The 12304-nt window shown below is 44.1% G+C and overlaps 1 protein-coding gene across 2 annotated transcripts in view; it reads right to left on the bottom strand.

The window, feature by feature from the left end:
• Window positions 1-3601: 3601 nt before the first annotated feature.
• RASAL2 (RAS protein activator like 2) overlaps window positions 3602-12304 on the bottom strand; it is a 101622-nt gene continuing 92919 nt past the window's right edge. For both annotated transcript variants that reach the window (XM_031049945.2, XM_005150195.3), the window contains exon 17: window positions 3602-8789. In XM_031049945.2, coding sequence (XP_030905805.1) covers window positions 8625-8789 — 165 coding nt within the window. In that variant the 3' untranslated portion in view covers window positions 3602-8624. The remainder of the gene's footprint in view (window positions 8790-12304) is intronic.

Below are 12304 nucleotides of genomic sequence, written 5' to 3'. Positions count from 1 at the left end.
CTGAAACCCACCCAGTGGCATTTCAAGGCCTTTAGAAAGTAGGTTTTTACAGGACTTGCCTAGTTAGTGTCCCTGGTAAGGACAAGTCCCCTTACAGAGACAGTGCTGGCTCTGCAAAACCATTTTCTGCACGCAAGTCAGCTGCTGAATGAGCAGAGGGTGTCAGAGCCAGGCTACCTGCCAGGGCAGGGGAGCAGCGCCTGCGGCTCTGTCAGGGAAGGCTTGCCCTCTAAGGAAGGGGAAGACAGCAACCAGCGAATTTCTCTTTCCTCTTTCTCCAGTGCCATGTCCCAGATCGAGGGAGGCTGACCCAAGCACTCAGCCATGCTAATTCTACACAGACCTTTCCATGGAAACAAACCCAGCTCCTTCAGATGGAAACTGCTTCTGCAGCCACTGCAGGTAGTTGGTTGTTCTCCCTTATCTTGCCAAGGGGTCTGAGCCTTTAATGAGCTCTTGCCACCCTATTACCTGCTCTGTGCTCTGCTACCTGGGGTTTTGTTCAACCTCCTCTTTTCTACAACATCTGACGAGATGAACCTTTCTTCTACCTCAACCAATGCAAAGAACAGGTATATCTGAAGCAGCACTGATGCTGAACCTCCAGCCCGGACTCTGCAGATGGCAGGCTGTTGTTCCACACAACCATCTCACAGGCAGGTATCTACCACAGCTTTACTGTGCTCAGCTTCCTTTCCCAACAAGTCTAGTTTGCACCTATACATTCAAAGCCAACACTTCTGTGCAGCCACCTCTGTGAGCCTTCTACTGCTTAACAAGTTACACACTAGCTTCGCACATACTCCTAGGAGCGACTGTCCCTGCAAACCACCACATCCTTGTGGTCCTCTGCATGTTTGCTTATGTTCAGTAGTGTTCATATTTGCTTGTAAATATACTGGGCTCCTAATTCTGAAAATGGATTTTTACCCATATGAGTCTGAAGAACAGGAGAACACAAACCAACAGGTAATTTAGGGAGGCAGGAAGTAGCTCCCATCAATAGAACAGCTACTCCTACAGTAATAGTTCATAAATCAGTAATATCCGTTAGTGTCCAGCATGGCACCTGCATGTTGTTTGGCTTAGGTGAGCTGAGTGTAGGGAAAGAAGCAACAAAGGGTGAACAAATGGAGTTGCAATTTAGCTGTAACTCTTCCTCCTTCACTGCATGCAGGAATTCCTCCTTGCCAAGCAGAATAGGAACTGCTCTCGATATCTGTATCCTGCTGCAAATAGAGCCCTGGACAGCAGAGAAAAGGGGGTGAGAAATGTCACTCATCTCTGTGCAGATCACATTTCGTTCGGCATTAGGTTCTGTCATCACTGCATCGTCCTTCACTCCTGGTGTCAACACGAGGTATCTGTCCCTCATGATCCCCCTCTCCCAAATATCAGCACAATGAATGGCCTTAAGATGCATTATAACGTAAAAGCTAGAAGAACCTGGAGGCTGCAGGGAACATCTATCCTGAGTGCCCTGCTCCTGGAAGCTACCCTGAAGTCTGCAATATTGATCATAATTTCCTCTGTTTCAGCCAAGGCTGCTCTGCTGCTGAGCTGGGCTAAGTGGGTGTACTGAAAAGCAGGTCCAGCGCCACAGAACTCACATTTCCAGTCACATCAGCAGGATGACATGCTCCTATGGAGCTGAGCGAGGACAAGGCATTCATACTCCCTGTAGGAAGAACTGACAGGTAGCCAGGTTTCATGCCTACAATCAAGATATTTGATCTACCTCTCACAGCAAAAAGCAGGAATTTAATACATCTCCTAGAGACATGAGGATATTTAATATGTGAGACCAGGAGAAAGGTGAAGGACAGCAACATGAGTCAGGTTGTAGTCAGAGCAAGGACTCTCTTCTCATGAGACTCATATCTCAGTGTAAGCAAATTGGTATTCCATCTGCTAATGGATTTAAGCAGCAGCTGCTGCATTCTTGCGTACAAGAAATCATCAAAGATCTTATACTTGCATCCTTTGGACAGGAGGACTCTTGGAGGTGAGCTTCTCCAAAGGAAGTTCCCAGCTGGAGTGGATGAACTGCAGGAATGATGAGGACAGGCTCCAGAGCCTCACGTGTTTTGTCCAGAATGGCTGGAAATGGGAGAAGAATTTACATGTTCTGATAGAGGAGTTTCACACAGTAGAAGTAAGGAGGCACATCCAAGGTAAAGTGGGATTCAACATCCTAATCAGAATAGAACACTTGAGTATCAGCTGCTTCAGGACAGTCACACAGCACTTCCCACAGTTTTAATTGTACTGTTCCAGTGCCACTGCTATTTATGCAGTGCTCCTGCTCTACCTCACCTTCCTCCCTCTGCTTCAAGTCAGCACACCCTCTGGCTATGTCTCCACCTTCCCCCCACCCCTGGTTTCCCCTGCCTATTCCTCTCCCTTTTAGATCCCCTTCCACCCGTTCCCAAAACCATACAGCAAACATGATACTGAGACCACTTTGCCTGCTAGGTCCACACCCCATCCTGTCCCTCTTCTCATCTGCCTCTGCCTGGCCTGTTCACATCTGGCAGTGCTGAGCACTGCCACACAGGAGCAGGCGACTGGGCTGCACGGGTGCTGAGCGTGGACAGGACATTGGTGTGAGAACCTACAGATCCACCTCCTTCAGAGGCACCGTTTGTGCTGCCAGAAGCATCAGGCACCGGCTCTTTTGTGTTCTGTACAAACATGCAGGAAGGCAACTCTTGGCATGAAAAACTTACAGCCTAAGCAAGAACAAGGCAGAACACGCAGGGGACCTAAAGAGAACAAAGTGCAGGGCCAGGGTGGAGGCACACAGTTAACAACTGAATGTTTGCTGTGTGTTTTTTGCAGGCTTCAAAGCTGTGGAAAAAAAAATAATTAATGTGAAATGAAAATAAAAGACTTTAAGCAAAGCATCCCCTGCAGTATAGATTTTGTACTCAGTAAGTTCAATATGAAAGGTTTTCCTACTCATTATATATAAGATTTTATACATGTATAAAGAATAAATATAAACTGCTTAGAATCCAGCATTTTATGTGAATCTGTTAATAAATAGTTCTGTATGCCTATGCCTCAAACACTGTAGGTTTGGGCTGATGCATGAGAACCTGTAAACTAGGAACTGACTGAACACAAAAACTGGGCTGATGGCATTCACTGGCCTGGCATGAGAGGAATAAGCACATTAATTAATACATGGAAGCTCTCTTTTTACTCCTTCAGATGTTATCCAAGAAATCCCGTGCCTGACAGAAGCAGAGAGCAATTCTCCGTGTCTCCACACACTGTCGCTCTCTCACTCCACACCACCAGCTATTTCCCAGCAAGCAGACAGCTTCAGAAGGCCCCTGGAGGCAGAGCTCCGGAACGAAGCCCTGGGACCTGCGCTGGACACCACCTCAGCTAAATACCCAGGGACAGGGGAAAGGAAGTAATCGTGCCGCTCTGCCCGTGGTAGCTTCAGATGCCAAATGGGAGCTACTCTGTCCCAAACATGAAGTTAAGCTGTCTGAGTTTCTCTCCACCCTCCGAAGCTACACAAGATGCAAGCACAACCTGAGAGCAGAAGAGCAGAATTTTAAGTCAGCACAGGTTTACCGAGTCAAAACTGTTTAAAGTTAAAGTTTATTTGTACTCTTTGTATGAATATCAATAAAAGACCTCAAATGTATCTATATCTGTACATATTACAAGAACCTTCAAAAATTATTCACAGAACAAAAATAAATCTTCTTTAGAACAAACCCAGGCAATGAAATGCAGAAATGGATCTCAGAGACCAAACAGTCCAGTGCTACTAGCATAAAAATACGGCTTGAAAAACAAGTTTATTACTTTCTAAAGGTGTACTTTGTTGAAATAAAAAATAAATTATTTAGAGCTATCATTGTAAAACAGTTCTGTGCAGTAACACTCTTTTTAAGGCCCTTGAGACAGAAAATCTATTTTTACAGGTAGGATTCCTGGCAGGCATGATCTGTAATGACATGCTCACTCTCGTGGGAGTTAACTTACTGTGGAGAAGGAAATACCTAAAGGCATCAGCCTGAATTTAACCTTTTTTGCTCTGTCAGGCTCAGCTGGATACCTGTGGCTGACCATGCTGATCACTGATGGAAATACATTTAACAGTTCAATCCTGACAGGAATCATTCTCAGGAACAACACAGACATTTCTGCAGAACACAGACAGAATTCATACATACACGGTGACCTTAGCAGGTAAGTATTGCTGAGACATTCCATGGGCACTGCTGTAAAACTGATGGACTTCAATCATTGAGTTTTCAGATGAAGTTAAAAGCTGGTGGGTCTAACCAAGCATTAAAACATGAAATTCATCTATCACGTAAAAAAGTCTAAGCCAATCCAAAGCAATTGCAAGAACATAAAATAAAACCCCTTTCTTGGACAACTTATTAGATGGATACAGGATTTATTACTGGATACACCTCATATCCTCTAACTAGAAAATATACACATCCCTTTCCACACTCCTCTGGATCCCCTGCCTGAGTTATGCCACTGGAGAGCAATGTTGCAAATTGTGTAGCTGTATGAGTCTGTGCTTTTATGCATAGCTGCCCATTTCTAATACCTCAGTGAAGTAACACTTGGTAATTCCTGAACATGAAATCTGGCTACTTCCCTTAAAGAAAAAAAAAAGCCCCAACAGGTCAAAATTCCTAGAGTTGCAAAGAACAGGCATTTACAGGATGGCATTCCCAGGCCGTGCTTCCTCCCTTTTCCATTAGTGTCTATTCCATGCCATTCTGGTCTCCTCTGTTCTTCACAGACACTACGCACAACACAGTCAAAGGTCACAGTGCTACAAAACACTGCTCCATTTGCCTGCCCCACTGTGCTGGCTCTGAGCTTCTGCTGAGAACTCTGAAACCTCGCAAGAATCATCCCAGAACAGCATTGAGTAACGTGGGCAGCAAGGACTGAGATGCCAGGATGGGGTGAGTCTCCTGGTACAGTCTACACAAGTATTACTCCTAAAGGCTATTAAATTTTTCCTGTGCTACAGCTGTTCCCAAATGAGAGCAGCAGTTCCTTTCAACAGCATTAAACACAGCCTGATGCACTTGTTTAAAGTATCAACAAAAACCTAATGCTCATCATCAGATCTCATGCTATTTACTGCTCCCATTGCTGCAGAGAGCCACTGGCTCCTAGTCTTAAACCAAAAGTGATCGGGCCCAGTCAGCGTTCTTGCTTCAAAATAGATCAACCTTTTGGCTGCCACGTGGTTTTATCAGACCAGACAAAATAGAAGCTGGCATTTTCACATGTTATCAGCTTGAGGTGGCTTAAAATTTCTCTAGAAAGCTGCTTGGTAACAAATGAGGAGAGACAGCTGCCTGCAGAAGTCAGGAGCACAACGTTTTATTCTGCAGCTAATCAATTTTAGTCTTGCAGCACTGTGAGTCTGCAACCTTCACCCCCCTTCGGGTCATCAGGCAACTTCTCTACAGTGGAAGTTACAGGAGTATGCTTTAGTGTAGAAGCTGAAAGAGAAGGGAAACAACCAGCCTAGCAATAAGCTCTGAGGACAATACTCATGGGTCAGAGTCTTTTAGAATAGCAACTTTTCCCTACAAGTATTCTGCAAGCTTAAGAAATACACTGGAGAAGGTACATCATTAGAATGATGCATTACTGCAGACCTCAGCAAAACGTATCAATCTTGGGGCAGGTATTATTTCTCCTCTAAAAATCAGAGCTGAAATGTTGCCCCTATTGCATTTCTCTGCAGAAACCAAAGTGGACACTTCATAGTCTTCAGCATCAAACCATGCAGCTCAGCCAGTGGTCTTTGATAGATTACCAGAAAGCCAGGGAGCTCCAGCAAAATGCATTTCCCAAATTAATGCTAGAATCACACTACCAAATTGACACCTCTGCTTCTGCCTTGTTCTAGTCAATGTATTCCTATGACCACATGCTCTCATACCTCAGTCACAGAACACGTATGCTGTTTGCACTGTGTAATAAGTAAGCAATACATGTGCCCATCTGAAAAGGCTATCTTGGGGAACAAATCTCCCACGATTCAGCTCTATAATTACAGTATATAGTGAAGGGGAGATGAAGATCACACAAAAATGTTCAACACAAAGCTTGTTTGTAAAGGTTTCTTGTAAAAGATTGCTACTCACAAGACAGATTAATACAAACTCAATAGACTCCCTATGGCTGTGGTGCATGAAGGACGATAGAGAGGAGAAGGAACTGAAAGGCACAGTTTGAGGAAGAAAATATCAGAGGTCAGCAATGACCCAGAGCTGGAAGACGGTTTGGGAAGTATGGAAAAGTAAAAGCTACTGAGCAAATGCAGAGCACAACCCCAGGTGCATCAGACATTGCTGACTTGGCTATGATAAACCAAGATGGGACAGGAATGCTCCTCGGCCTGTAGTACAGGTCACATTCGAACAGCCAGAGAAGCTCTGATCTGAAAGAAGTAAGCATTAAATACAAATCCCAACTTGCTGCAGACACGTGTTCTCTAGAAGACCTTGCTAGGACAGACACATACATACACGTTTTTCCTATACATCCAACAATGCAGGAGATGTAGTCTCTGTGTTTATGCATAGTTAGCAATGGAACATACTTGTGTGATGACGTTTGACATATCGTAACACAATCACCAGGCAGAACAGTTAACATAACATACTCCGCCACAAGCTGCATTTGCCCACAGAATTAACAGACTAATTAATAGATTAACAGATTAATTCATTTCCAAAGAACAAACTTGACAACAGACACTGAATATAGGTTTCTCAGTATTGCCAATCCTTCATGTTCAAGGCAACATGGGCCACTTTAGGAGGTCAAGAAACAGGCTTAGAAACTCCTATGTTTTTAATGTAGTACAATTGTAGAGACTAAGGCCAGAAAGGATAATCAGATCATAAGCTCTGACCTTCTCCACATCACAAGCTATACAGTTTCAGCTAGGTACCCCCACCAGTCACCTCATGAACTTGTTCCTAGTAGCAGCCTGTGAGGTACCCTCTCAAGGTTTTCTCCTGTTTTGAAGTCAATGCTTCCAATTTCTAATTCCATGTTTGAAAGGTCAATCATGCTCACTTAGTATATTTCTGTAATGGCTGTTGTAATTACCTTGTTTACTTTGATAGCCTGGGGGCTAGAAATGTACACCAAAGAGTGAAAGTGAAGCTTTACACCCTATTACTTGAGTGTAGAATCTGGGGTTTTAAAAAAACCTCTCAGACTAAATACTGTAGCCTTTGATGAAATCATGAGAATTGACAATACCGTGTCATTTACCGTTCACCTTTTACAGTTTGCGAGTGTCATTATCTTCCATGAGAAGGTCACTTTGTAATCACATATGCATTCACATACAGCCTGGAAGTATGTGCCTGTGAAACACAACTGAAAGCAACTGGGGATGAAAGCTTGGTCAAAACTCCTTAATTCAAAAATGGTGTGTACAGAACTTCCCCAAAATCCCTCTGAAGTATCCAGAGAAAGGAAAACTTCAGTGTAAATGGAAGATCTTTTAATGTGCAGAAAGAATCTTTCACTGGAACTAGACTGCCCAAGCTAGTAGCTGAAATAGTGAAACTGAACAAGAGTTAAAACAGAAATCCTCTAAGAAAACAGGAAATTTTGCATATGGAAGCCTACTTTGCTGGGCATGGGCATCCTTTGGTTAGCCCTTTCCTCAGAGCACTAACCTGACTGTTCCTGGTGGAGTGTAGAGACTGAATTCAGGGAGCCACTGCATGGTGCATAAAGTGGGACTGGATAGAAATTTAAAAAGAAGTATTTACAGGTCTGGAAATTCTCAAAACAGAAAATATAAAACTGCATCAGATCTGGGGTAAAAGAAAAGAATCCTACCTTGAAAAACTGCAGATTCCCTCTGTCTGTCTGGTGGGAAGCCTGACTATGTGCAAATGCAAGGAACCAAGCTCGCTGCTCCGAGTTTTTACCTTGTTCAAAAAGACCATTTTCTGCCAGAGTCCTACCAAAATTAGGTACAGGATCCAGCAAGGGCAGATTTTCTTGCTAAAATGTTTGCTATTGAGTTTGCATTCAGGTAAAGAACAGCTAGAGAAGAGGGGAATAAAACCAGCAAATGAGTTTTCTTATAGAATTCATTTCACTACTATTTCACTCCACTCATGTACTTGTATCAGTCAGCCTGATATATAGAGCTGCTGTCTAATGTAACCCACTGCTCATCTCTCTCTCACCCACAACACACATGCACTCACACTCCCCTCTTCCTCCTCCAAGGACTGCAGTGCTTTCAACCAGAGAAAAATAATAATAATAAAAATAGCAATAATTAAAAAAATCTACAGTATTCACTTCCTTTTGGTATATTACATCGGCATTTTCTGTACATGACCCAAGAGCTCCCTCTATTTACACAGTGATATGGAAGGACTTGCTGTCCGGAGCCCGGTTCTCCTGGCCTTCAGTGGGGAATCTAAGCCCACCTTTCAGAGTTCTTTCTCTTTTCCATGTTTTTTAGCAGCATTATGTAAACCTGTAAGGGGAAGGGGGGCTACTTTGAAGGTTTCTTGAGTCTGCTCCCTCTTGCCCTTCTCCTGGGGAGATGGCTGGCAGCATCTGCCCAGTTAGCAGCTGCTGTTTTTGAATTCACCATTCTCCGTGATGGAAAGCTTGGTGGGATTGGTGGGGGATATGCCATTGCGGACTTGCATGCTGTAGCGCTCCTTCACCTGCGTCAGGGCACTCATCAGCCGCGTGTTGGCAGAGTCCAGGGACATGATCCGCTTCTCCTGCAACAAACGTCCCACAAAGTCAGAACTCCTTCACAAATTAAATTCTTTTGCCCCACAAACCTGTTTTATGGGGACCTTCCAGGACCTGGGGCTGTGACAGCATCTTCAGATGATTTCTAGACTGAGGCAGCTTGTCTAACATTCTTTGATAAGATGAGATGTCTGCCTCTTTCTGTTTTCTTGGGTAATGTGGCTCCTAAGTGCCACAGGCCCTCCTGGCCTTTTTGCTCAATGGAAGGGGAGAGTGAGTCAGTTATGTCGGTGAATCGATCCAGTCACATGGGCTTTATCCAGACAGCCTCCAACCGAGGCAGATGGAAATGCAGCATTTGGGAGCAGGGATGGAGGGTGTTGGTGTTAATAACAACAATAGCCAATTTATTTTTTTTTTTTTTTAAATATGTTAGAAAAACAGAAACAGGCAGCAGAAAATAAAAGTGGTGGAGTTTTATCTGGCAGAGGAAAGTGCAAGTGGTGTTTAACAGCCATTGTCTCTGTTTCGGATGGAGTGTGCTCAGAATAAACTCATGGTATGCTTGAAATAAATAAAAATAAGCAGGTAATGGCAGCCTGCAGTCACCAGCAGGGATGAGGGCGCAATAGCAACATAGAGAAAAAGCAGCCAAAAGCTAAAACTAAGGGGTTATTTGAGGTGAAGGGGAAGAGGGCAGTGTGGGTGGAGGGGGAGATGCCATCGACAGAACACAAAGAACAAACACTGAACACACTGCTCCTAGACCCATTCCAGCTCAAAGGGGCTCCCGGGCTCCACTGAATCCAGGGTTTGCACATGCCTGTTTTGATTCTTTTTGCACAGAAAGCGCTAGCCTCCACTTTCAGCAGAAAGCTGAAGGATATGCACTAGATTGATAAAAAATAAAAGCCCCATCAACAAAACCCAGCCTACCAAGAGCTAGATTATCTGCAGTGAGATAAAGCACTGGGGGTCAAGCCAAAGAGTTGGTGGCACAATAAGAAACGACAATTTCTATCTACCCTCAAAAAAAAAAACAACAAAAAATCCAGCCACACAAAGCAGCAACAGAGCTGGCCCAAGGTAAATGTGCTCGTCCTGCCATCAGCGGAATGGCTTTTCTATTTGAGAAGGAAAATGTCTAATTTACTGGAATGAAAAAAGCTGCCTGCAGAACTCTTCCCAGTCCAGCCCATTGAAAAACAAAATGGAAGGAAAAATGATGCACAGAAGGCACAAACATTGAGGGGTAATTCAGACACACTACTCAGGAGACCCAAGTGCTACAACAGCCCCTTGAGATCTTGAATCCAGCACATCAGCTGTGTGGTAACGTTTGCTTTTCTCAGCGGGCTTCCCCACAGAGTTAAGTGTTAGGGTGCAAAAACAAAGCAGAATTTAGGTACTGCTTGTATCACAGTCCTGAAAAGGCCAAACTCTGTATAGCAGAGCAAATGGGGGAGGAGGCATGAGAATTAACAAACAGCAAGGCAGGCTATAGCCTGCCCTAGCACTTCCCTGATCCAATTAATATAAGCAAGGAGAACAGACAATGGAGGAGTTAAAGGCCTTAGTCTTTCCTCCCATGCTGAAATAAATCCTGCTTTAGCAGAAATGCGTTCTTCAGCAAGTTAAAGCTCTTCCTCCTTGGACTACATTTCACCTGGAATATACAATTTAAAATTAAAATTTATTTCCAAAGAATATAGCTTTTCAAAGAGTTAAAAATGAAAGGCTGGTTATTGTCTGGCACTGACGAGTGCTCACTATGCCAGTTCGCAAAACAGCTGGAAATCTACACTTGGAAAATCAGTGTTAGAAGTGTGAGCTTAGTGAGTAGAGGCATCTTCTCACTCAAAGGAAAAACCATTTAACATGTCTCTAACACACATGAATTGGGCACAGGGAGTGGGAGAAGCTGGAATGGGTAGGAGGTCAGTGCACTGGGCCAGGACTGGGTACTGCTCAGCTAAAGAACTGATTGGGTTTACTTGCCTGTTTGAATTATCTCATCCCCATTTATGACCTGTAATTTAACACAGCGGAGATGTCACTTGCAATAGCAACTGGGCTAGTACTCTTTGCAGCTCCGCTGCTCCAAGGAGAGAGTCGAGACAGACTTAGCCCCTGCCCAGTCAGGGAGGCCCAGAGCCAGCCTTTGGAATGAACCACAGCGCACAAGAGGCGCTGCCCAGAGCCAGTGTGAACAGCACTGATACTGAGAACAAGGCTATCCTTGTGCATCCATGCAGTACTGGGTGCTGCACCTGACCATAAGACAAAAGAGCAAATCCTGAAAAGCATCTTGTGCCGATGTAACTAAGCACAAGAAGCCTGGGTTACTGCTGTTTCCTAGCAGCCATTTAACTCTTCAAAGCAGGTGTCATAACCTGGGTTCCAACTCCACTCCATAAAACTCACATAAAAAAGACCTTTCATTTTCTAGCTGCTGCTCTATCCTTTTACCAAATGAATCACAAGCTAAGAAAAATGTTCCAAATGCAACTTAGAAGGATTACTAACAGAATCCAGCAAGCAGCTGGGCTCCTCTGGTATGTCTGTTTTGAATCTTTCACCAGTTTCCTCTTCTGTGCAGGTACCCATGACAGGGCAATGACAACTAAGCTTCCCCCATGTACTGACTGACATTGAAGCAGTATAAGGTTTGCTGACGACCTTGCTTGCCCAAGTAGCCAACAGCTACTTCAGAAGAAAAAAGTGCCAGATTAAAATAGGAATCATTAATTCTACTGTTGCGATACTGTTTCCTTCCCAACAATTTCCAGTGCAGGTGACAAATGCTGCATCATTTGAACAAGTGTGATCAAAGACCACACCTTTCCAGCCCTGAGGGTTTGAAGCTTTCACAAGTCAGCAGCAGTCCTCTCTGCCAGCTGGTGACAGAAAGCTACCAGCCTGGTCCACTAGTCCGTAACCTCACACTGATGCTGAGAGCCGACTTGCATAGACAGCTAACAAATACAAGTTTCTTATGCAGTCACAGTCTCTTAAATCCTAGCCTCCAAAAATCACTTTTTGAGTTTGCTCAGTGCCCCTTTCCCCTTCTTCGGACAGATGAGAAAGGCATCACCTCCTTCAGAAAACAGGCTTTGGATGAACTGCCATTCCAACAGTGTAACAGCAAGATGCCCTGACTGTGCCTATCTCCAGAAAATGGCCCTCTCTGACAAGATTGGAGGCTGCTGTGCTGTTCCCCCCCCACTAATAAAAAAACACAGTGGCTGACGGCATTCCTGTTCATTCTCCAGCATTGCACTCTCCCACTTTGCATTCTGAGTGCAAGTCTTCACAAAAAGGATTTAATCTTGAGCTGCATCTAGCAAGGGTAACTACACCGGTGTTTCCATATAGAGTATCTTTCACAATAACTAGGAACTCTACATGGTATAATTCCAGTAGGATTTTCTTCTTATTCTGCAAGGCTAGGTAGCAGAAGTACCATGTTTTTGTACACAAGTGTTTTATATTCAGATTAGATGGCATGGACCCAAAACCACAGCTTTCATGAACAGTTTTT

This window comes from Melopsittacus undulatus, chromosome 6 (genome assembly GCF_012275295.1).
Source record: "Melopsittacus undulatus isolate bMelUnd1 chromosome 6, bMelUnd1.mat.Z, whole genome shotgun sequence".
In the NCBI taxonomy this organism is placed as follows: domain Eukaryota; kingdom Metazoa; phylum Chordata; class Aves; order Psittaciformes; family Psittaculidae; genus Melopsittacus; species Melopsittacus undulatus.
Note: the sequence above shows the minus strand (reverse complement) of the source record. Positions and strands in the feature narration are given on the sequence as shown.